The 26,540-nt window shown below is 43.4% G+C and overlaps 1 protein-coding gene across 4 annotated transcripts; it reads right to left on the bottom strand.

The window, feature by feature from the left end:
• LOC122932188 (mitochondrial ornithine transporter 1-like) lies at positions 1 to 26,540 on the bottom strand. Of its 4 annotated transcripts, none has more exons than XM_044286463.1 (7): positions 26,519 to 26,540; positions 16,454 to 16,557; positions 14,090 to 14,348; positions 11,233 to 11,370; positions 10,583 to 10,755; positions 3,173 to 3,331; positions 1 to 424 (listed from the first exon to the last, which is right to left on the bottom strand). In XM_044286463.1, exons 2-7 carry the CDS (start codon positions 16,506 to 16,508, stop codon positions 303 to 305), a joined length of 906 nt encoding a protein of 301 aa, XP_044142398.1. In that variant the 5' UTR covers positions 16,509 to 16,557; positions 26,519 to 26,540; the 3' UTR covers positions 1 to 302. The 4 variants fall into 4 exon arrangements, with proteins under 4 accessions (XP_044142398.1, XP_044142397.1, XP_044142396.1 ...); XM_044286462.1 differs by lacking the exon at positions 26,519 to 26,540 and adding an exon at positions 25,732 to 25,750; XM_044286461.1 differs by lacking the exon at positions 26,519 to 26,540 and adding an exon at positions 24,665 to 24,810.

Below are 26,540 nucleotides of genomic sequence, written 5' to 3'. Positions count from 1 at the left end.
CTGAACAACGCAATCGCAGTCAAAACTGACTGAAATTGCGTGCCTACTCACGCGGGTTTCCCGCAATGCACACGTGACGCATCCGGAGGAAATCCGGGACGCCCGTGTGAAAGAGGCCTAACAGAAAGCATCCACTCCTGGGGAGACAGTACAGTGGTATCTAAAGAGTTCACACCATAAGTCGCACTGGCAATAATGATGGAAGAGTACATGGCACTCGAAATGTGGGTGAAAGGAACATCTGGTAGAATTCTTCGTCTCAGCAGCATTACGAGGGTCTCCAAGTAACATTAGAAGAGATGCTAGACTTCAAACTGCTGCATCATATACTTCCTGCTGTACTCATAGGCCACAAAGAGCGCTCCATTGGCCGGGAAAGCTCTGATTAATGTTGGCTTTAGGCCAGAGTACAAAGCCACGACACCTGCAAGGAAAAGATGTGGTCACATTAGTAATGAGATAGCGTGAGTCAAAAATTACCGCACTCTAGCTGTTCACTACACTTTGTCCACCTGTCAACAAGCTTTTGTATTCCTACATTAGAAAATGTTTTCTGCTGAGCTGTGAGCCACGAATGCACCTTCACCGCAGAGCTATGGATGATTTACAAATGATTTGCCACATAATCCACTATCACTCGTCTGTCCAACAGAATCAGTCCACCTGGACGCTCAATGTTGTCATCAGTCATGGACTGACTCCTTCATCATGACTGACTCTTGTGTGACCTTCTGTGTCCTTTCATAGACACTTCCTTGTGACAACACTTTCTCCACACTGTGTACAAAGGGGTTGATTGATCAAACTGGTGTAAAATAGAACTGGCTTAGCTGCCCATAGCAACCAATCAGATTCCACCTTTCATTTTTCATAGCTCCATTGGAAAATGAAAGGTAGAATCTCATTGGTTGCTAGGGGCAACTAAGCCAGTTCTACTTTACACCAGTTTGATAAATCTCCCCCAAAGTCTTTGATAAACCAGACTCACCCTCAGGCCCCAAAAAAAACAAATCACTGCATGTTGCTCTTCTTTCGTGCAAAATAATCACAAGTGGGGCAGCCATTGTTTTTAGCGAGAGATTCAATTTAAAGGGGTATTCCGGTAAAGTAACTTAATTTATTTAAAAACTGCATTAAGGCTGCAAACTGTGACCCAACCAGAACCCATACCTGTACATATAACCAGAGCTTCCATTTACCTTGCAGTTCATTTGTCTAGCTCCTGTGTGAGCCTGCAACACACTGAGTGTCATGGCGCCTGATCTTCCCTCACATAACTACAATCCCCACAATCCCTAGCTTTCCTGCTGTGAGTGTTGCTGTTTACTGATTGGCCGTCTGATATCACAGTCCGGTCACGCCCCCTCTACCCAGTAATCTCCAGCACACTGACACGCCCTTTGTTTCACAAGACATTTAGCTAGAGAATTGATAGCAACACACTGAGCATGCTCGACCTAACAAAGGCTCAGAACTACAGGTCGATACCATGGTAATTTATGCGGAAACACAGTGGGAGCAGAGGAAGAAAACTACTTTTATAACTACTGAACGGTAAATATGTGAAATTTACATTATATTAGGAAATTATTGATGATGAATTAGTTTAAAACATAAGTTATATTTATGGTAACCGGAATACCCTTTAAGTCCTCAGCATATACATGTGAGTGGTTACCCACTTAATGGGGTTGTCCCACGAAAAATATTCTACAGTTTTCAAACCAGCACCTGGATCTCAATACTTTTGTAATTGCATGTAATTAAAAATTTTGTATATCTGCTGAGTTATTCAATAAAATGTATCTGCATAATGCCACTTATTTTCTTATTTCTTTGACCAGCAGTTTCATCTTTCAACTGCCTCCTGAGCTGTGATAGGCAGAGCTGAGACACGCCTCCTGAGCTGTGATAGGCCGAGCTGAGACACGCCTCCTGAGCTGTGATAGGCAGAGCTGAGACACGCCCCCTTAGCTGCAGCAGAAAAGACCCTTCCCCTGAGCTGCCAGCTTGATATAAATGTAGCAGAGCAATGAATGGGGAGATCTCTGGATCCATGTGAGGCACAGGGCCGGTTCTGGCTTTGTTAGAAAGAGGTTGGCATGTACTTTATGATGTCTGATTTTCATTTTTTACATTACTCATGGGATAACCCCTTTAAGCTATTCTGAGGTTGATTGCATCTCCCCGCCTTGAGGCCACCAAATTGGGAGCTGCTCTTACTTTACTTTTTCTAAAAAATAAAGCACCTTTTATATAGTGTTAATTAAAATGATGGTCTTCTATTTTATGTCTGCAGCTTCTGTTGACACCCATGTGTCTCCATGGTGACAGATTTGGTAGGTTATAAGAAGCAGCGGACATCTAGAATGGAGTATGACTGAGTGCAGGATTAGAGTTTGTAGTAGTGACTGATTATAGGGGTCCCTGCAGTGACTTTGACAGGGCAGGTCCCTGGGGAAAGAGGATACTGTCTGGCATACCTCTGTACCTAGAAGTCATCTCAGGCCTCTTGCACACGAATGTTGTGTGCCCGTGGCCGTATTGTGGCCTACATACGGTGGGTCCGCAATACACGGGCACCGACCCGTGTGCACTCCGCATCATGGATGCGGACCCATTCACTTGAATCACGCTATCACGGAGATGTGGAACAGAAGCACGGATCGGAACCCCACTGAAGCACTACGGAGTGCTTCATTGGTGTTTCTGTCCATGCCTCTGCACCGCAAAAAAATAGAACTTGTTCTATTTTTTTGCGGTGCGGACGGATCACAGACCCATACAAGTTGAATGGGCCTCGATGCGTCCCGGGTGCCGCATGGACGTTGCCCGTGCATTGGGGACTGCAAATTGGAAGATATACATTAAGTAAGTACTAGGGCGTTAACTATCTGTTATTTACCATAGTAACCCCAGAAAACCCCTTTAACCAAGGATTTAACCAGAGCAGACTAGCTAGAATTAACAAAATCTAAGGACCAACTTCGATGCCAACCAAAAGTGTTAAAATAGGGGTTCCTGCAGTGTATGGGAATTGGTGCCATCTAGTTGATCCTTTCTGTTCACTCAGGGATGATATCAGCAGCAAGGACTGCCATTCTAATGTGGAGGGATGTGGTTATATGAGTTTATAGGTTGAGAAGCAAAGCTTTACATAAAAAGTATTTACCTTCATTTCTCAAAATTTTCAAAAATGTCCTTATAAATCCTGCTTGTTTTCCCGTCATTGAGAGGACCTGGATTCGAGATTTCACACAATCCACCGGGAACACAACCAGCCACAATGAGATTCCTCCAAATCCTCCACTAATCATCAAAGGCACTATTCCTGGAGAAAAATCCATAATATTTTAGTTCAGTTAGTTTTTTTTTTTATTCATGTCTTTCTTTTAGGTTTCACGCACATGGCCCTGTCTGTATTTCAGTCTAAAAACCCACAAAATACGGATACCGTCTGTTTTGCATTTCACATTTTTTTCACTCCCATCAATAGAAGGGGCTATTCCTTCTACAATGTTAGTAAAAATAGGACATGCACATGGAACGGCAACACAGATCCGCAAAAAAACATGGTTGAGTGCATGGCCCCATAGAAATGAACGGGTCAATGTGCTATCCGAAAAAAATGCAGATTGTACACAGATGAAAAATACAGATGTGCATGAGGCCTTAGGCTACTTTCACACTAGCGGCATGGACCTCTGGCAGGCTGTTCCGTTTGGTGAACAGCCTGCCGTATCCGTCCTGCCGCTAGTGGTGTGCCTCCGGACTGACGCTCCATCCCCATTGACGGAATTCCGCCCCCGCCCCCATTATAGTCAATGGAGACGGACTGTCAGTCCGGAGGCACACGATTACTAGCGGCAGGACGGATCCAGCAGGCTGTTCACCCGACGGAACAGCCTGCCGGAGGTCTGTGCCGCTAGTGTGAAAGTAGCCTTTCATAGTTTTGTTGCTGCTTGAATTAGATCAATTGCAGTAATAGTTATGCCTTATGTAACCAGCAAGTAAAACAAAATCATATTTTATTCATTTTCCATAAAAAGGTTTTCCGAGACTTTTTAATTAATGACCTTTCCTCTGGATAGGTCATCAGTTTCTGATCAGTTCCCGATCAGCTTTTTGAGAAGGCACCGGTGCTCGCAGTAGCGACGTGGCCTTCTCTCAGCTTGCCAAGCACAGAACCATCCACTGTACAGCGGCTGTGCTTACAGCTCAACCCCATTCACTTCAACGGGGATGAGCTGAACCGAGGCCACGTGACCGATGAACATGATGTCACATGCCCAAGGCTAAGCTGTGAGAAGGCTGCGGCACTCACAGGAGCACCGAGGCCGTCTCAAAGAACTGACATGCGGGGTCCAGGGTGTTGGATCCCATCCATCAGATATTGATGACCTATCCAGAGGTTAAGTCATCCGTTAAAAATTCTCGGTAAACCCCTTTAATAAAAGCTTAAAGGGATTGGACACTTTATTTCAATTTTTTACCTATGAATTCTAGGATGGACGGATTTCAATAATCTAGAAAAAAAAAGGCTGCGAAGATGAAATAATAATTTATTAGTAAATACTATATAATCAACATTAACCCTTTCACGCCCAGCGCCGTACATGGTGTTTAAAGATGGCGCCCACTCCTGCCCGCTGCTGGTGCCATAGCCACGGATGGCTGCCTGCTTCTTTTAGCAGACACCCGCGGCTCATGTCCGCAACCGGCAGTAATGCCAATCACGCACATTTAACCCCTCAGATGCCGCGGACCACGGCATCTAAGCCCGCTTTTGGTTGCGCTCCGGCTCCCCCGTGTGGCGATCGGAGGAGCCGGAGCGTGTATGCAGCAGCCCCTGTCTTTGTGAATGACAGGAGGCTGCTGCATAGTATTTCCTATGGAACCCTTGCCTGTAATAGGGCTCCATAGGAAGCTAATAAAATCATCATAGATTCCAATGCAAGTGCTTTGGAATCTATGGTAATAACAATCAGATGATTGATTGTTATAGTTCCCTATGGGAATTATAAAAAAGGGTAAAAAAAAAAAAGACAAGTTTAAAAATACATAAATAAAAAAACATAAAAATTCTAAATTCACCCCCCTTTTCCCAAAATAAAAATTAAAGAAATAAAAAAATACACATCATGGGTGGACCATGTAGACCATGTGATGAGCGCAGGTCCTCAAAGAAGAAGAAAGAAGACGAGCCGGGCTGCGCGAACAAGTGGATGAGGTGAGTTCAATTTTAATTTTTTAACCCCTCCATTTACTTAGCATTCTGTATTAACCTCCTCCCGTCCGCCCATAGGATATAAACGTCCTATGGGTGGATCTCTATTTCAGAAACTGCAGCTGCACGCTAATCGTGCAGCTGCTGATCGGGTTGCCCGCTGTCAGTGACAGCAGGGCAACCCAGAGAGAAGGCAGGGACAGTGCCCAGGTGTCCCTGCCTTCTGGATCGCTGCATACACAGCGCTCACCGAGCGCTGTGTATGCAGAGCAGGAAGCGCTATGCGCTTCCTGTTCCGGCCCGGCGGTCATGTGACCGCCGGGATCGGAGAGTGCAGGAGCTGTGTGAGGTCTTTCACAGACCTCGATCAGCCCTGCACTGAGGCTGTACAGCGCTGTATTGCGCTGTACAGCCTCTCTGGGGGGTGCATTTCTCCTGTAACTGGGGCTACTATGTCAGCCCCAGTTACAGGAGAAATCAACAGTGAAAAAAAAATGAAAAAGTGAAGTAAATGTCCCCCAGAGGTCTTGTATGACCTTATGGGGACGAAAAGTGTAAAATAAAAAAATAAAGTGTTGAAAAAATAAAATAAAAAAAGGTTTCATATGTAAAAATAAAATTCCCCAAGTAAGGAAAAAAAAAAATGTTAAAAATAGAAAAAATAAAATAAAATAGACATATTTAGTATTGCCGCGTCCGTAAAAACCAGCGTTATAAAAATCTCACATGACCTAACCCCTCGGGTGAACCCGTAAAAAAAAAAAAAAAAAACGGTGTCAAAACAACCAATTTTTGTCACCTTACATCACAAAAAGTGCAACACCAAGTGATCAAAAATGTGTATGTCCCACTTAATGGTACCAATAAAACCTTCACCTCGTCCCGCAAAAAATGAGCCCCATCATAAGAAAATCTCTCAAAAAATAAAAAAACTATAGCTCTTAGAACATGGAGACACTAAAATATCATTTTTATGGTTTTAAAAATGCTATTATTGTGTTAAAGTGAAACAAATAAAATAAAATAGACATATTTGGTATTGCCGCATCTATAAAAAACAGCTCTATAAAAATATCACATGACCTAACCCCTCGGGTGAACACCGTAAAAAAAAAAAAAAAACTGTGTCAAAAAAAGCAATTTTTGTCACTTTACATCACAAAAAGTGCAACACCAAGTGATCAAAAATGCGTATGTCCCACTAAATGGTACCAATAAAACCGTCACCTCATCCCGCAAAAAATGAGCCCCTACATAAGAAAATCTCTCAAAAAATAAAAAAAATATAGCTCTCGGAACATGGACACATTAAAACATAATTTTTTTGTTTCAAAAATGCTATTATTGTGTAAAACTTTAATAAATGAGAAAAAGTATATATATTGGGTATCGCCACGTCCGTAACAATCTGCTCTATAAAAATGTCACTTGACTGAACCCCTCAGGTGAACGCTGTAAAAATAAATAAATAGAAACTGTGCTAAAACAACCCATTTTTTGGTCACCTTGCCCCATAAAGTGTTATAATGAATGATCAAAAGATCATATGTACCCAAAAATAGTAGCAATTAAACTGGCACCTTATCCCCTAGTTTCCAAAATGGGATCACTTCTTGGGAGTTTCTACTGTAAGGGTGCATCAGGGGGCTTCAAATGGGACATGGCATCTAAAAACCACGTGGAGTTCCTTTTCTTCTGCACCCTGCCGTGTGCCCATACAGCAGTTTATGACCACATGTGGGGTGTTTCTGTAAACCGCAGACTCTGGGTAATAAATATTGAGTTTTGTTTGGCTGTTAACCATCGATGTGTTAAAGAAAAAATTGGATTAAAATGGAAAATCTGCCAAAAAAGTGAAATTAAAAAATTTGATCTCCATTTTCCTTTAATTCTTATGGAACGCCTAAAGGGTTAACAAAGTTTGTAAAATCGGTTTTAAGTAACTTGAGGGGTGTAGTTTCTACAATGGGGTAATTTATGGGGGTAACTACTATGTAAGCCCCAGAAAGTGACTTCAGACCTTAAAAAGTGGGTTTTGGCAATTTTCTTAAAAATTTTAAGAATTGCTTCTAAACTTCTAAGCCTTCTAACGTCCTAAAAAAATAAAATTACATTTCCAAAATGATGCCAACATAAAGTAGACATATGGGGTATGTTAAGTAATAAATATTTTATGAGGTATCACTTTCTGTTTTAAAAGCAGAGAAATTGAAATTTAGAAAATTGCAAATTTTTCAACATTTTGGGTAAATTTGGGATTTTTTCATAAATAAAGGTGAAATATATTGACTCAAATTTATGACTATCATGAAGTACAATGTGTCACGAGAAAACAATCTCTGAATGACTTGGATAAGTAAAGGCGTTCCAAAGTTATTACCACATAAAGTGAGATATGTCAGTTTTGCTAAATTAGGCCCGGTAAGGAAGGGGGCAAATGGCCCAGATGGCAAGTGGTTAAGAATGCTATTATTTTCCCTTATAACCATGTTATAAGGGAAAATAATAAAGATCAGGTCCCAATCCTGATCGTCACCTAACAACCATGCGTGAAAATCACACCGCATCCGGACTTGCTTTCGGATGCTTGCGATTTTCACGCAGCCCCATTCACTTCTATGGGGCCTGTGTTGCGTGAAAAACGCACAATATAGAGCTTGCTGCGTTTTTCACGCAACGCACAAGTGATACGTGAAAATCACCGCTCATGTGCACATCCCTATTGAAGTGAATGGGTCTAGATTCAGTGCGGGTGCAATGCATTCACCTCACGCATTGCACCTGCGCGGAATTCTCGCCCGTGTGAAAGGGGCCCAAGGGGTTAAGATTCATAGATATATAGAGGAAATAAAGTGGACAACCCCTTTAAAGTGTTTTTATTATGATTAAACCTTAAAGGGAACCTGTCACCGGGATTTTGGCCATAGAGCTGGGGACATGGGCTGCTAGATGGCCGCTAGCACATCTGCAATACCCAGTCCCCATAGCTCTGTGTGCTTTTATTGTGTTAAAAAACTGTTTTGATCGATATGCAAATGAACCTCATATGTGTCCTGTATCCGGAGATGAGTCAAGCGGAAAGGAGCCCAGCACCGCCCCGCGTCCTCTGAATCTCCTCCTTGCTGGCTGACGTCACAGAGCTGGAGCGCCGAAATCTTGCGATGCGCGAGCTAGTGCATGCGTAGTTCATTCCCTGTGCTGATGCCAGCACAGGGAATGAACATGATGCCGAAACTGCGCATGCGCTAGCTCACACATCGCAAGATTTCGGCGCTCCAGCTCTGTGACGTCAGCCAGCAAGGAGGAGATTCGGAGGACGCGGGGCGGTGCTGGGCTCCTTTCCGCTGGACTCATCTCCGGATACAGGACTCATATCAGGTCATTTGCATATGGATCAAAACGTTTTTTTAACACAATAAAAGCGCAGAGAGCTATGGGACCTGGGTACTGCAGATGTGCTAGTGGCCATCTAGCAGCCCATGTCCCCAGCTCTATGGCAAAAATCCCGTTGACAGGTACCCTTTAAACTTTTGTGTTAGAAAACATAATTGTGGAATAATTGTGTATGTACATATATATATATATATACTGTATATTGTTACAGTCTTGTTATGGTGCCCCCTAGTGTTCCTATGATTTCCTCTCAACGTCCACCTCATGTGTCAGAGTTGGTGGTCACACATGCTCAGTGTAATCCTCCAGATACTATTGTACACGGACAGCGGGATGACAATACAAATCAGTGCACTACAAGGGGCTTCTTCTCATCATCTGTTTGCTCATTAGGTGGACAATTGTTATATTTTGTGTGACCTAACAGAGAAATGTAATATTTCATGGTGGGTCTGCCCCAACAGGGAGGACAACATAAAAGGAATTAGCGTTGTCTATGAGTCTTCCACTGTAAGAAGGGACAATAAGTTGATCACAGGCTGTCCAGTTCTTGGGACCCTTAAGCTGACAGTAAACATTAGATAAGTGTCAGCTGAACCTTGCAATTTCAGAAGGAATGGATGACTAATCTAATGTGTATGGGGCCTCCCGAATCTTACCATTTGGCAGATGTCAGGGGAGGTAAGGATTGGGCAGTTGGACTTGAACATGTGGGATCCTTTTGCTCTTGGGTAGATATGCCTCCTGCCAGGGGTGTCTGACAGCAGCTTTCTTCCCTCTCCCCATTCAGGACACATGCACACTCAGCCGAGCAGGCCTGTGCGTAGGGGTTGAAAGAGATAGCTATTGGCCATACAAATGCTCAGCAGAAAGCTACCTGACGTGGATGACCAGTCTTAGCAGTAAACTGTAATCGGTGGAGAAACCAGCAATCGGTGGGTGGATCAGTAAGTGTTCCATATTCTGGCAGCACCACAACAGGAAAAATGAAGCATTACACAATTTCTACTAAATCAATAGTCTGTCCACGTGAAGCAAAGATGTGCCAGGTTCACCAGTTCAACAGATAATAATTTTTGTGGTATCTTCTCATACTAAAAAAAAACAGGATCCTGAATAAGGGACCATCTGTGTTAACTCAAAATTCCCTAATAGTGTATTTTAAAATGTTTTATGTTTTCTTAACTGGAGAACCCATTTAAAGGGGTTGTCCAATATTTTACTATCAATATCTGACAATCTGCACCCCCACCGCCAATCAGCTGTGTAGTTCTGCTGCTCACTTCCGGCGCCAGAGCGAGTGTTGGACTAGGCATATTCTTCATTTTTCAAACCAGCACCTGGATCTGAATACTTTTGTAATTGCATGTAATTAAACATTTAGTATAGCCAGTTCATTCAATGAAATGTATCTGTACAGCGCCACCTGCTGTTTGTTCTATTCCTTATTTCTTGTCCGTCATAGTGAGCTGGACGAACGTGCTCAGTTTGAACCTTTACCTGCCACAAGCCATATGTTCTGTTAGAAGCTGGTGCAGTAAAAGGGGGAGAGTTGTGGCAGAAAGGACACACTCCCTGAGCTGCCAGGCTGAAAATAATCTAGCAGAGCATTTAGAATAGTGAATTTGGAGATCTCTGGATCCATGTGAGCAACAAGGCTGGTTCTAGCTTTGTTAGAAAGGTGTGTCATGTCCTATATCAGGCATCCTCAAACTGCGGCCCTCCAGCTGTTGCAAAACTACAACTCCCAGCATGCGTGAACAGACTACAGGTATCAGCCTACAGCAGGGCATTGTGGGAGTTGTAGTTTTACAACAGCTGGAGGGCCGCAGTTTGAGGATGCCTGTCCTATATGATGTCTGATTTTCATTTCTTACATCAATCATGGCATAACCCCTTTTAGGTAGTGTGAAAATGCAAAGTGCTATTTGTATAGAACAAAGTGAAGAATCATTTTCATACCTAACTCATCTTTAGATTTTCCAGTTCTTGTGAAAAACGAGCGACCTAATTCATAGCCCCCAAAGAAGAAGAAGTAGCCTGGAACCTCTCTGAGTAGCGTGCTGGAGAGTCCATGATAGAGTCCCATTGGACCATCTGTGCGCAGGATGTTCTTTATCACTAACCACACTGTACTATGAAAAGAGGATCAGCGTTTTGAAGAAAGTGCATTAGGGCTCATTCACACGAACGTGTGCTGCCCGTTGCCGTATTGCGGACCGCATTTGCGGATCCGCAATACACGGGCACCGTTCCGTGTGCATTCCGCATCACGGATGCGGAACCATTCACTTCAATGGGTCCGCAAATCCGGACATGCGGAACGGAAGCACGGAATGGAACACCACGGAAACACTACGGAGTGCTTTCTGGGGTTCCGTTCCGTGCCTACGCACCGCAAAAAGATAGAACTTGCTCTATTATTTTGGGGAACGGACGGATCGCGGACCCATTTAAGTGAATGGGTCTGCGATCCCCATGCGCCTGCCCCACGGACAGTGCCTGTGCATTGCGGACTGCAATTTGCAGTCCACAGCACGGGCTTCGCACGTTGGTGTGAACGAGCCCTTACCAAGAAGACTTTAAAAAAATTCCCATAGATCACAACTCACTTCTGCCCTTCTATAATCTTCCCGGATAGCTGCATTTCATGCATGGCCTGAAGACGACACTTCACCAACTCTGTAGGACAAAGGGCCAAAGAGGCAAATGCTGCTGCAAACGAGCCTGCCGCTGCATTGTGCAGATCACTGAAACATAAACACATAAATGTCACAACTGTGCATGAGACAAATACCAGAAATAAATATATTTCTTGGGTGTTCCTTATTATAATTTTGCTGCCAGACAAAGAAGCTAGATGACTAAGCGGTAACTATTCATAAAACATTTCTCCTGAGACATCTACAATAATTTCCCTTTAATTATTGGCTGACAATTCCAGAAGACTGCAAGGCAAATAATCAACCAGCAAGTAAAGGCTACAGACCTAATTGAAGGGCTTTTCTCCTTTTTTGATTTAGATGTAGTTTGGGATGGAAAAAAAAGTTTTAATTATAGGTTTTCATTAGTTTGACTTCTGCAGCTTCAGTGTTTTACAGTGCATAGCAAGCTGCAGAAGGCTGTTCACAGCATCTCATTCTCCAGGTCCTCTCTGACCCCTTGTTAATGATCTTTAAAGGGTTTGTCCCATTTTTCCATCTTTACAGCATGATAGGACTAAGTGCCAGCCCCAGGTACCCGGGTTTATAAAAACAGGCAAGCAGGCAGGAGCTCTGACGCTTCTGTTACTCCCAGTGTAGTGAAAGGGAGGTATATAAACAGCATAGCAGAGCAGGCTACTCTGTAAATGGGAGTTATTAATACAGCACAGCTCCTAGCTGCTCAGCTATTTCCATAAACCCAGCCACCTGTGGCTAGCGCTTAGTCCCCTCTCGCCATGGAAATGCCGAGATAGGACAACACTTTTAACTTTCGCTTAGAAATAAATCAGCTTTGAAGATAATTCAGCAGAGAGGGGAGAACGAGTCATCAGATGGATGATGGATTTCAATGCACTTGCATTTTTATTAAAGATAAAAACCTATTACAAAAATATTTTTAGCCCAAAATGCATCGAAATCAATAATAAAGCTAAGGCTTCGTTCACATCACCGTTCAGCCTTTCCGTTCTCCTGCTCCGTTTAGGGGCAGGAGAACGGAAAGGACGGAGAAGTCACATAACTGATGCCAAACTGAGTCAAACGGAGCCCTTAGGACCCCATAGAGTCTTAGACTATAATGGGGTCCGATATGTTTCCGCTCAGAAGATGATTTTTAAGCGGAGACAAAAGTTGTGCATGCAGGACTTTTGTCTCCGCTTAAAAATCATCTTCTGAGCGAAAACATAACGGACCCCATTATAGTCTATGGGGTCCTAAGGGCTCCGTTTGACTCAGTTTGGTGTCAGTTATGTGCCTTTTCCTAAACGGAGCAGGAGAACGGAAAGGCTGAACTGTGATGTGAACGAAGCCTAATACTAAAGCTGCTCATAGCTTTTCAGTCTAGACTTTACAGTTATTTACATAGTAAAGAGACAGCTCAAGAAGAATGACCGTGTGGAACATTACTTTACCATGAATAAATATAATGGTATTTTTTTTCCTGTTTGAGATATAATTTGTGCATTATTATACTGTATTTATTATGTCTGTACTGTGACGTCATTATATTTATTATCTCTGTACTGTGACATCACTGTGTTTATTATCTCTGTACTGTCTGTGACATCACTGTGTTTAATATCCTGTACTGTGACATCACTATCTTTATTATCCCTGTACTGTGACATCACTATCTTTATTATCCCTGTTCTGTGACATCACTATCTTTATTATCCCTGTACTGTGACATCACTATCCTTATTATAACTGTTCTGTGACATCACTATCTGTATTATCCCTGTACTGTGACATCACTATCTGTATTATTCCTGTACTGTGACATCACTATCCTTATGATCCCTGTACTGTGACATCACTATCCGTACTATCCCTGTACTGTGACATCACTATCCTTATTATCCCTGTACTGTGACATCACTATCCTTATGATCCCTGTACTGTGACATCACTATCCGTATTATCCCTGTACTGTGACATCACTATCCGTATTATCCCTGTTCTGTGACATCACTATCTTTATTATCCCTGTACTGTGACATCACTATTCTTATTATCCCTGTACTGTGACATCACTATCTTTATTATCCCTGTACTATGAGATAACTATTGTTTATTATCCGTGTACTGTACATCCCAGTAAAGTAGCCTATCAAAACTTAACTTTTAATTTACAAATAAGACAAAAGCTTGCCCAATAACTTGGACGTAAATATACATACTGATAAGCACAAAACAACCAAAATAGCCATTTTTACCTATATTGTATCCCTAACAACAAAAACCTGTCTTTAGGGTAAGCAGAGATATGAAGACGGGGTAAAAAGAAAAAAAGGTGTGGCGTCTGTGCTAAACCATTAAAACTGTGAAGAAAATAGGGATCACCCTCACAAGACTGCCCTATGGGGGTCATTTATTATGACCAGTGTTTTAGAGGACGGTCTTGATAACCCCATGTGCTGGCAACGGATCCGCCAAAGTTATGAAGAGGCGCGGGCGTCTACATAATTTTGCCATATCTACCGCTGGTCTGAATGTAAATAAAAATGATGGTAAATAAAAATGATGGCGTATATCATTTAGTAAATGACCCCCTATGTATCCTAAGCAAGTCATTCCTCCCTCTGTGCTGATCACTCATCTTCCATTGCTGCTTATAAATGTAATTACCTTAACTCAGTTAAAGTTATATGCCCTAAATAAAATTGCCATAAAATATGAAAACTATACAGCATCAGTCAAAAAGTAGAAAACAGAGTAGAATTTCTGGATTACTCTGACTGTCTCCGATTCTCCCCCTAAACCTTACCTGAGAGGTATGTTCTTGTCCAGACCCACAATCCTCCTCACGACCCTCTGACAGAAACCGTAGCTCATGAAAAGCACAGAGTTCTCTGATATGTTTGCTAGAAGAGCCGGACTGGTCCCCTTGTAGAAGCCCCTGAACCCCACTTGTCTGTACGTCTTCACTGCACAGTCTGTAAGGCCCCTGTACAGATTAGGGAACGTCTGCATTTTCACCTTGGCGGTGTCAAATGGCTGTCCGGTCAGAACGCATGCTGTCCCACCTGAAATAGTTTTGCAGTGCATATTTAATAAAATAATTTATTGATCATTAATTCTGCAGATCAAAGAGACATACTTGATGGTGCTCATATTGGCACTCGCGTTTAGTTAATAGGGGCTCCCTCTAGAGGTTCCAAAGTTCAGAAAAATATGTCTGCTTTCTTCTGCAAACAGTGCCACATTTTTCCATGGGTTGTGTCAGGTATTAGAATAGGGCTGAGCCGCAGCGACCCTGCATTGAAGTGCTGTGAGGAGGACTGGAGTGTTTATGAGGATGGGTGCAGTAGTTGTTCACGGTGGCTTTCCCCTCTCTGGCACTCCCTGGGGGTGTGCAGTGGTTGAAGGAGCACAAATCTTCTTTGCTTCGGAACATACCCTGAAATTGGGGCTCCTGACTAATGGTGGCCAGGGTGCCCATAATGTTGGTTGTGTGGGTTACTGGGTGCAAAGCAGGAGGACAGGATGATAGCTAGAGGCTGGTGGCATCAAGGTGCAGCTAACCCCGGAGGAGCCGGTATAGAAGATGGAAATGGTAGTGGCCCTGATGAAGTGTTGTGTCACAGGGGACCGGTGCAGCGGAAGTGTAGTATTGAAGAATAAGGCCAGAATTAAAAGTAACAAAGTCTTTTTATTAAGTGCAGAAGAAGCTTCCAATACATTCAGTAGCAGTAGATTTCAAGTGCAAAACCTCTGACACCCATAAGGATAATGGAGGCAGGCTGGATGATGGCAATATAGCACTTAGGTCGTACTAGCCCAGTAAGGTCCTGAGAGACGGGTGTCTTAGCCATAGTCCCTCACCTCACAGCAGTGTCTGTAAATGATGATGTAGTGGCTCACTCTGTTGTCTTTCTCCTCAAGTGTTCACTTAAGGGCTTCATCAAATTAATTTCACAGGAGAACCTCTGTAAGAGCAGGAGCTCTGTGGTATACTTCCTTCCTCCTCTCTGTCTAGACAGGAACTTCCCCTCCTGGCAGGAAGCAGGACCAGCCCACTCCTCCCAAGAGAGGAGGAACAAGGTGGTTAGCCCTGTTCCTTACCGACCTTTCCCATCCATTTCCTACTGGTAACAATGGCCATATATATATAAAACAATACATAACGTTATAATACAAAATAATACACAAATATGTGAAAAATTGTAGTACCTCCTTATAATGGGAGTAGTCGTACATATAGCAGCAAAGGCACAGACTTAGGGCTTAGGCTACTTTCACACTTGCGTTCGGGGTTCCGCTTGTGAGTTCCGTTTGAAGGCTCTCACAAGCGGCCCTGAACGCATCCGTACGGCCCTAATGCATTCTGAATGGATAAGGATCCGCTCAAAATGCCTCAGTCTGGCCCCGTTTGGCCTCCGCTCCGCTCAGCAGGCGGACACCCGAATGCAGCTTGCAGCGTTCGGGTGTCCGTCTGCCCTTGCGGAGCCAAACGGATCCGTCCAGACTTACAATGTAAGTCAATGGGGACGGATCCGTTTGAAGTTGACACAATATGGTGCAATTTCAAACGGATCCGTCCCCCATTGACTTTCAATGTAAAGTCTGGACGGATCCGTCTGACTAACTTTCAGACTTTTTTTTTCAGATTTTTTCTGAAATATAATGCAGACGGATCCGTTCTGAACGGATCCCATCGTCTGCATTATAGGAGCGGATCCGTCTGTGCAGACACCAGACGGATCCGCTCCGAACGCAAGTGTGAAAGTAGCCTTATTCACACAACTGTAGGATTGGCAAAACACGAATACCGACTGCGTGCGTTCCGTATTTTCCTTATCACAACATCCTTCTCCTGCAATTATCGACAGGAATAGGACATGTTCTTTTTTTTTTTGTGGGGCCACAGAACATTTATTATCAGTCACAGACTATTGGCTCCCTTGTAAAAGAAAAAAATACTACAGGATCAGACATGTTGAAATATGTTCAATCCTTCGCAACACCAACATCTGCCATAGGGGAGAGTCGGGAGACTCCCATACACATTAGACAGTCAGCCTGCCTTACCTGCCTCTTAGTGGAGAGCCCCTAGAAATGACATGTAATAACTGCACTTATCAGATCTGAGATGCAGCATCAGAGAATAAAGGGAAAACCGTAGGATTACCTGCGGCACCAGCTGTCAGATCGATGGCAGCCTGGATGGTATTATTGGTTTTCATGTTTCCTTACTAGACTATCTCCTGTTTTCATGTAGAATACTTTACAATCCTGAAAAAAATAAAAATAAACGCATTATAATAGAATGTTATAACAAAAGTATTTCTGTCCGATTAAGGGGATTCTCTCACCAGGAAATTCACTGATAAACCAGGCACAATCCAGCCAAAGTGCAAAAAATGCAAAAATTCCAGCAATCAGGCCACTGTTAAAATTCCACCGTTTATTGCATCATCTTAAAATCCATTAGCCGACCGGAGAGCAAAGCGGTCTAGGCATTTCGACATAAAGTTTTAATCATGCAACCAGGCACAATGTATTGTAGGGCGAGCTCAGCTAAATGTAATGATACCTTTCACTTAGCAATCCGTTCTGGGGAAAAAGTACTTTTAATCCATATGCAAATAAACAGTTAAGTGCACTGAGGGCGGGTCCAAAGCAGACTTTGCACCCTTGCCCTTCCTGTTTCCTCTGCCAGCCCCCCCCCCTCTCCCTCTTGATTGACAGAGCTAGGCTCCTGCAGTCGTCTCTCCCTGTCCTGTGCTTTCTAGGCCTGTGACGTCACGTCCATTGTCACATGGCCTATGTGCAGCTCAGTCCTATTCAAGAGAATGGGATTGAGCTGCAGTTGCAACAAGCCCAGGAGGAGCCAGCAGAGGATGAGAGTGGTAGTGGCTCTGGTAATGATGGTTGTGCAGACAGAACCCATGGCAATCCTCACACGGATACTCACTAGGGCTGTGCATTGATAGGAGGACACACCCTTACTTTCCTCAGGGCACACCCTGATGTTGACGGTCCTGCCTGGTGGTGGTTGGGGTGCCCATGTTGTTAAGATTTTTTCGGCAGGGTACAAGGCAGCAGTGTGAAATCGGGTGTAATCACTGGCAAATGGTGATGGAGTCAGTGACAAGGCCAGTTGGCGCAAATAAATAGGTCCCTCTGCAGAACCTTTGGCATGTAACTGAAGTATATATGTCTGTACTTCCCAGGCTGAGGGGTACAGGTACAGAATTAAGATACTTTTGGCCAAATCGTCTGAAATGTGGAAGGGTGCGTTAGCAATGTTCCTTCTCACAGGACATACTGGCTCTACTGGCCATAAACAAGCACAATACCTTGCTGAATGACTCCAGTGCACGACCTTTCTGATTCTGAACCTTATAATTTTGTCTTCCTGAAGCCCTTTTGGAGGAAGTAGCTTTAGATGTCTCAGGGATGATGATTCTCTGGGGCTCAGACCTAGCCCTGAGGAGTAAGCACGTCTAGGGGTCGGGCCAGGTCCATGTACCAGCAATCTCAACGGGGCTGAGTCACAGTGTTTAACCCTGACTTATCCATACAATACTATTGAGTACACAAATACAATTAACTATAATGGGGTCTGGTGGTGATCTGGCTGCAATCCAGCAAATATGCCGAGGAACGGATGGACAAATACCCTTTTGTCCGGCATCCTATGCTGAAACGGCCTGCTGGAAGGCTATGATGGTAGTGTGAAAAAGGATTTAGTTATGAGCTAATGAAGGAAGTGAGACAAGCTACTTGTGCTCACTCCTCAGAGAACAAGGCCTTCACCCCACAGAATCACCATCTCTGATAAATGTACAGAGAGAAAACCATCTCTATAGTACTTCAGACAGTGAAAAAGAACTAGAAGGTCCAGAATCTGCATGGCTGAGCACTGGAGTCAGTCAGTAAGGTAAAGGCTAATAGAGACTTTACTGCAGTGAGAGGGACACTGCTGAGATACCTTTCACTATATCTTAATCCTGTACCCCACAGCCGGGGAATTACAGCCACCATTGCAAGAATAACATTGCCAGCCTAAGATTCTGCAGAAGAAGACTCTGAAAAGATAGAGAGAAGGAGTACTACAACCCACATCCTGGCCTATATCCGTACACTGCTATCTGGGAAGATTTGCACTGTGAATTGTTTGGAACTGTTTATTGATACCATTGGATGTACTACAGCTCCCATTCTGCACTTTAGTAAAGAGATACGTTTTTCTTCTACAACTGGCCAGGTTACTGACTCCAGCACCATTCGCTGGCCACAGCACCTACACCTCCTGCCTTGCACCCGTACAACACTCATAACACCAAGGGCACCCCAACAACCATCAGGCAGGAGCTCCAACATCAGGGTATACCCGAGGGAAGAAAGGGTGTGCGCCCTCCTATCACTGCCCTGGCCCTAGGAAACATCGGTGTGAGGATTTCCATTGTGAATAATTATTGCAGACAGAGCCAACTACCACTCCTATTCTCCACTCTGCTCGTCCGGAGCTTGCAGCATCTGCAACATGGAGCAGGAGGTCGTAATAATGTCATCACACAACCTGTGCCATTGATGTATCCTCTAAAAGGCTTCAGTAAGTGGCTTGTGGCCTATGGGAGTGATTTACGGCGGGACAGGGAGCCATTAGAACTCATGCCCCGTAGCAGAACTCAACTGTATTGCCGTCCTGCGGTAGACACAATGTAGGTCATTTACTAACCTAAATACGCCTATATTAGGCGTATTTCAGGTGCAGATTGCGGCGCAGCGGTTTGCCCGTCACATTCATCATTTTCTATGCCTGTTTTAGGTGTAGAAAATTGTCTGGATGCGGCAATGTTATGAAGAGGCCTGCATCTCTATATAACTGCAGCAGATCCAACGCCAGAGCATGGGCCTCTAATGGGCGGTCTTAATACAAGACCCCCAATGTTTAGGGCCCTGGGCAAAACATCTGGGGCTCCTGCCCTGGGGACGCCCCTGCAGAAAGTAATCCAGGTGTAACAGGAATGTTATCTTCCAACTACACCATAATATAAGCCATAAGTGCCCATTTATCAAATATTCTCGATTAATGGACAGCCATTGAAAAGTATATGAAACTGAGCTGTTCCTGCTTCTATTCTTTTGAAATACCAAATTATATTTCAGTTCTTTCCTGAAAACAAGGGCTCAGATTATATCCATATATTACATTTCACATTATGGAATTGCATCATTAGTAGTTCCCTTTCTATTTAGTATTCTTTTTTATTTGAGGGAACTGTTACATCATGATCTTCCTGAACTTTGCTGCTGTTAAGGTGCCTTCCCACGTGGTGGAAAAATCCACCAGAAAATACAGCACATGAGGTTGAAAAACATCAACCCCTGCCCTGTGTTAAGCCTCATTCACACATCAGTGTTTGGTCAGTGATTTCCATCAGTGACTGATTTTCAGCCCAAACCAGGTGCGGCTCTAAACACAGAACAGGAGCAGATCCTCCCCTTAGACCTTATGTCTGTGGAGGCTCCACTCCTGGTTTTGGCTCACAATCACTGATGGAAATCACTGACCGAACACTGACGTGTGAATGAGGCATAACGCAGAATCTCTCCATTCAATTCAATGGGGGATGTGATCCACACAAAAATCTGTATCTAAATCTGCGCATAAAAAAATCCACAACAGGGTCCACACCTTTGTAAAAATCTGCAACTTGTATTTTCTGGCAGATTTTTTCACCATGTGTGAAAGCACCCTTAGGCCACCTGAACACCAGTGCGGCTGAGCGCACATAAGGTCCGTACGAATTTCTGTGCTGATTTGTGTGCGTTTCTGCAGCATATCCGCACCAAAAACCACTATGTCTAAGGCCTCTTTCACACGACCGTTTTTTTTTCTGTTCACGGGTCGTCTTTTGCGTTCCGTATACGGTCCGTATACAGAACCATTCATATCAATTGTTCTGCAAAAAAAAAAACGAATGTATTCCGTTTCCGTATTTCCATTTTTTCCGTTCTGTTGAAAGATAGAATATGTCCTATTATTGCCCGCAAATCATGTTCCGTGGCTTCATTCAAGTCAATGGGTCTGCAAAAAAAAAACGGAACACACACGGAAATGCATCTGTATTTTTTCTGTATCCGTTAGGTTTTTGCGGAAGCATCTATTGAAAATTTTATGTCCAACCCATTTTATTCTATGTAATTACTGTATACTGTATATGCCATACGGAAAACAGAACAGAAAAGGTAACACAACGGGAACAAAAAATGGAACAACGGATCCGTGAAAAACGGACCACAAAATACTGAAAAACAGCGTTTCTTTGTGCGGATTTGATGCTGTTTTGCTGCTGACCTCACTCTTCCATTGAAGACGGTGAAATCCGCAGCTAACACCTCGAAGATAACTGACATGCTGCAAATTTTGAAATCCGAAACAGTTCAATTTCCGCAAGGTGTACATGAGATTTGTGTCATCTCATACACTTTGCTGGTTCTGTACCTCGCTGCAGTTTTTCTGCATGTGAATCTGTGAGGGAAAACCGCATGTATTTCGCAACGTGTGCAGGTGGCCTTAGTGTTCTGAACACATTACTTCTATATAGTATAGTAAATGTATCAGTATTGTACAACCTTGTATCTCAGGTAATTGTGAAATAGTTTCTGCACTGGCAACATGCGAGTCAGATGTCAAGCCAGGTGACTGCACGGTTATGTGCCCTTTATGGCTCATTATTTACTATGCAACCTATACTTTGTAGGACACTGTTGAATTTTTGGAATTGGATTAGGTCACAGATGCCACACCTTACAAACAACCTATATTTGAGCCCAATAAGCTTTGGTTTCTGTCGCCTCTCCTGACATGTCTTTTTTAGTAATTACTTTACATCCCCCATGTAGTAACAATCCTGGAGCATCTGTTCTTATAACTCTATGTTGTGCCATTCCTCGATTATTCCTGCTAGAAGTTATGAATGAATTACCAGCAGTCTGAAGAAAAGATCCATATGGGTGTTACCAGTTGGAGGTGCGTTCCTCCACAGTCTGACACTGGCAGCACTAATTGGATGGTGTCAGATTGTGCAGGGACACACCCCCAAGAAGTAACACCCAGCTAGACCACTATTGCAGACCGCTGGCAATTCAATCGTAAAACATCTTAGATATGAATGGAGAATGTCATTACATGCGGACATGTCAGGAGAGGTGACCCAGTGGATCACTGCTAAAGAGTTAATTTACTGCTAAAAGCGTTAAAGTATTTTCACTGCAGTGTTATGTGATTATGTTTGCAGTTTTAGCTGCAGGTTTCACCCTGTTCACATGGGTGAGATCTGCGGGAAAACCTGCATCAAATCTGCACAAAGTTTCAGTTTTTGGTGTGTTATGGGTGCAGAAACGCACAGAAATTCGCACTTCTGCATGTTCATCCACACCCGTGTGCAGGTACCCTCATGCCAAAAAATATAAGCACATATAATCTCAGGGTTGACAATTTCATTTTTTTTTCTGGACAATTTATCCAAATTCAAATATTTTACGATTTGATTCAAACGAACTTCACAAAATGGCGGCTACAATTTTACAGGTCAGACGACAGAGAAGAAGGCAATGTTCCTTAAAAAGGGATCATTTTGGACCATGATCTCATTTAAAAATAAAATCCGGCAGTGCAGTGTGTTATTAAGGGCTCATGCACACGATCGTGGTTTTTGTCCGCATCGGATGCGCATTTTTCATGTCAATTCATGTCTGTTCTGCAGCCCCGCAAAAAGAAAAAAAAATCATGTCCTATTCTTGTCCATTTTGCAGACAAGGATAGAACAGTTCTACAGAGGGCAGGACATTCCGTTCTGCAAAATGCGGAAAGTGCGTGCTGCAATCCGTGTTTTACAAACCACAAAAATGGCAATGGCCACGTGCATGAGTCCTAAAGTGAATCTGTAACCTCCCCGAACGCTATTACCTCCAGTACTACATGCATAGTACTGCTACCCCTATATACACCGTAATGTATCATGAGTCCTCGCAATGTATTCCAGTGCCATTCTGCAAGCACATAGCGGAACTGAGATGAGTATGGACATATAACCTAGTGATCCACCAGTATCCATATAGTAAAGCACTTCACAGAGTTCAGGGGAGGTGAAGGATTCCCTTTAAAGAGGCAGGTTGTTACTACCAGCTCCCTTCATTTTACCGTAGCCATAGACGCCACTGTCACTGTAACATTACTATTGCAGTCCAGGCATCAAAGAGCTTAACGGAAATGTGTACCCCAAAAATGTTATCTGCCAGTTAAAACCAGAGAGTAGCACGTCTCCTTTTTTATAGACTGTTTTTATTTCTGATTGTTGATTTTTTTGTTTGTTTCCTGAACATGAGGATGGGGGAGGCCATCTTGCCTGAGCTGTTCTTAAAGGGCTTCTGTCACCCCGCTAAAGTCATATTTTTTGGGGGGCTAGTTAAATTCCTTATACTGCGATATATGAAAATATAATGGTGTTACTTACTTTCCTTCAGCAGTTTCTTATAAAAACGAACTTTTATAATATGTAAATTAGGTCTCTACCAGCAAGTAGGGCGTCTACTTGCTGGTAGCCGCCGCAAAAAAACGTCCCCTCGTCGTGTGGATTCGGCGCAGGCGCTCTGAGATGAGGAGGCTCGCCTCCTCAGCACTCCCTAAGTACGCCTGCGCCGATGACATCACCGAAAGAGAAGACGTCATCGGCGCAGGCACACTGAGGGAGTGCTGAGGAGGCAAGCCTCCTCATCTCAGAGCGCCTGCGCCGAATGAACACAGGCGCGTGATTTTTGAAATGCTGACAGGGCCAGCCGGAGGAGGAGATCGCGGCTGGCCCTGTCAATCAACAAGGGGAGGGGGTGTTTTTTTGCGGCGGCTACCAGCAAGTAGACGCCCTACTTGCTGGTAGAGACCTAATTTACATATTATAAAAGTTCGTTTTTATAAGAAACGGCTGAAGGAAAGTAAGTAACACCATTATATTTTGATATCTCGCAGTATAAGGAATTTAACTAGCCCCCAAAAAAGTAATGACTTTAGTGGGGTGACAGAAGCCCTTTAACAGAATTTACGCAGCATTAAAAAAAAATTGCTTTGCGGCAGCCCCATGGGCCATAGATACAATGGTCAGGAGGGAACCTCATTGACTTCTATGGGAGAGTTTTCTAGGCATGTTCTGTGACCTGTGCAGAGGTCATTGTACAAGGAAAGAATAGATGAGCTCTGACAATCACCTATTGTGAATGGTGGATTATGTCTTATCTGTACACAGAGGTGATATCTTTACAGCCAGGATCAAAATGGCAGATAAGCAGATAAAGTAAAATGATCTCTACAGACCAAGAAGTGGCGCCAATTATTAGACATAGTGGCCAGTGCGAAAACTGCAGAATTTTTTACTTTAGTTTAAATATAAATTAACATCATCAAAAATTATTTAAAAAAGTGTTAAACATATAAAAGGGGATTTAAACAGCATCTGATGACACATTCCCTTTAAAATGGGTTGCATACAGTACTAGGAGACCCCAGATTGTCGTACATGACTTTTCAGGGTAATCTGAGCACTTTCGATTTGGACTGAATTTATTGCTATCTTAATCTAATCTGCAGACTGATTCATTACAATCGGACTAGAAACGAATTTCAAGAAATTCGCTCATCTCTAATTACAACGATCCTTGTCCTTTGTTGTTTGTCGGCAGCATAAATACAAGTTTTACTATTCGTCAGATAATTGGCAGCACATCTTCGTTCTTGATAACTGGCCCTTGTAAAAGGCCCCATTACACCTTATGCCTATGGAGCATATACTGATATGAATACATTAGCAGTATGACCTGCATGCAGCAATAACAATGATCTTTATAAACTTCTCCAGCTTCAAATTCATCATTTATTTTCAATGGAATCTAGAAAAATAAAGGCCCCTATTTTTACGGATTGTCCATGAATGGTTGCCAACCCTGTTTGTACCTTTTGAAAAGAGATAGTTAGGACAGACACAAAAGCAGTAAAGATAGAGAAGTGCCTCACTCACCGCTTTCTGGTTTCCTCTCTGATTCCAGATTTGTGGGACTGGAAAATAGAACGTTATGCACAATCTGTCTATTTACACAGTGTCCTAATCCCTATCACTAAAATGACACCCCCCCCCCCCCCTTGTCTGTTTACATATTCCACTGTGACCCTTTCACAATTCATTCCCCACGTGATGTTCTCCAGTCTCACTTGTGAAATAGCGGACATATGTAACCTGGGCTAAGCTATATATCGTGATAAACTAGTATAACATAAGTGATTAATTGACATCAAACAGTTCATATATCAAAGTTGGAAAAGATATCAGGCAAAACTTACGGTACATTTTGGTTCATTTTTCTGTATAAAGAGGCATTTTTGGAGTATTACAGCTGGATTTCTCTGGGTTCCTACAGCCTGCTCTCTACGACCTTCACAGACTTGATTTGTCTCTAGCTTTGCGTTATGGCTCCTATTACAATCGGCAGGAACGCTTTATGAAGGCAGTCATACTGAATACAGGACACTTGGAGGCAGACTGAACTGCACCGTGTAGATCATCGAGAGAGTTCCTCAAGTTACAACATTCATTGGTTGCGGGATGACCATTGTAAGTTGAAACCAGTGTAATGTGAGTCCATAACTGTATGGAAAACTAGTAGGTGGTTTAAAAGCCCCTAAAGTCATCCCAAGATCAGAGAACGTATTAAAAATAAGGAGGTAACATTATGCAGTACCCCAGGGCAGGGGTTAACAACCCTGGCATAGCCCTCATAGGAGGTTAGGTGTGGGATGGCCCTACCCCTAACCTTAGGTCAGTTAGACTGAAGTTGGTGGAGGATGAAAGCATTGACCTTTGCTCCTTCTTCTTAGGCCCTGAAAGCTACAGAGACTCACCGATCTCTGCATGATCTTCAGAAGGAGAAAAGGAGAAAGACAGAGGAGCATACTGGAGAACCTAAATTCTGCATGGATTAGGATTGGAGTCAGTAAGGAAACCTGCTAGCTAAAGCTGCCAAGACCATGCTGCTGTGAGGGACCCCATGAAGACACCCTTCAAACCTGGACATGACTTGGTCAGTCGTATCACTAAAGCCCTGTATCCCACAGTGGACATTACAACCACAATTATATGAGTACTATTGCATGCCATAGCTTCTGTTGGAGGACATTTTAGCAAGATGCCTAAATCCATACATTTTGGGAGAGAATTGCACTGTGTACAGTTAGAACTGCGTCTGCTATAGCTGAATGTACTACAACTCCTATTTTGTACTTCAGCAATAAGAGTTTATTTTGCTACATCTGTCCGGGCTACTGACTTCTGCACCATAGAGTCATACATCAATTATTTTACTTCTAGCTTGATTCTTCAAACACCTGCAAAATGCTGCTGTTCCTCTCACCTCTCCCAGAGGCCCGGACCTGCCTTCTGCTGCCTTCTCTTCACTGAGTCCAACTGCCAGGTCTGCTTTGGCACTCTACACAAGCTGTAGTGTAGACCACTGCCTCCGGCTCTTAAAGGGCCAGCATGCGCACCCTTATTTTCACTAGCCAATTTCTGGCAACCCTGGGGTAGTTAAGGAATCTTCCCCTATGGGAGGGTACCTGAGCAATTAGGTTCCTTAGCTTACTAAGTTCCTGCTAGGTTTTCTGTTTCTTGCCTCCTTGTGTGCCGGCCTCTGCCCGTTTACTGTACTGTGATTTTCTGCTGCTTGACCTCACTTGTGCCTGACCTCTGTATTGACACTACGCTGCCTACCCTGACCTCATTCCAGTGTTGCACATACACAGCCAGCCCTGACCTTGGCCTGTCCTTGACTACGATTCCGCCTTACCCCTCGGTGCCCTGCACCTGTGTCTCTGACCACAGACTACTCCAGGAAGTAGCAACCTGGTGGTCCTCCTGCAGAACAGTCCAGATCCCTGTATAGGGGTTAAAGGGTGAATACCTGAGGACTGTGAGAACATCACCTTTAGGATTAGCCCTAAGACGAATTTGATGGTTGACAGAGTGGTTGCATATGCACCGCTGTAAGAAGGAGATATGCAACCTCTCAGACCCATCTGACATCTATGTCTTTGTATATACATATTGATTATAAGGCATATGAAATAATCACCCTCTTTAGTATACTACATACTTCTAAAATACATGAAAGATGGATTATCAGCAGTAAATAATTCACCTACCTATGGGATGTGTACGAAGGTA

The sequence above is a fragment of the Bufo gargarizans genome, chromosome 3, assembly GCF_014858855.1.
Source record: "Bufo gargarizans isolate SCDJY-AF-19 chromosome 3, ASM1485885v1, whole genome shotgun sequence".
In the NCBI taxonomy this organism is placed as follows: Eukaryota; Metazoa; Chordata; class Amphibia; order Anura; family Bufonidae; genus Bufo; species Bufo gargarizans.
This window is presented reverse-complemented; position numbering and strand designations above follow the sequence as displayed.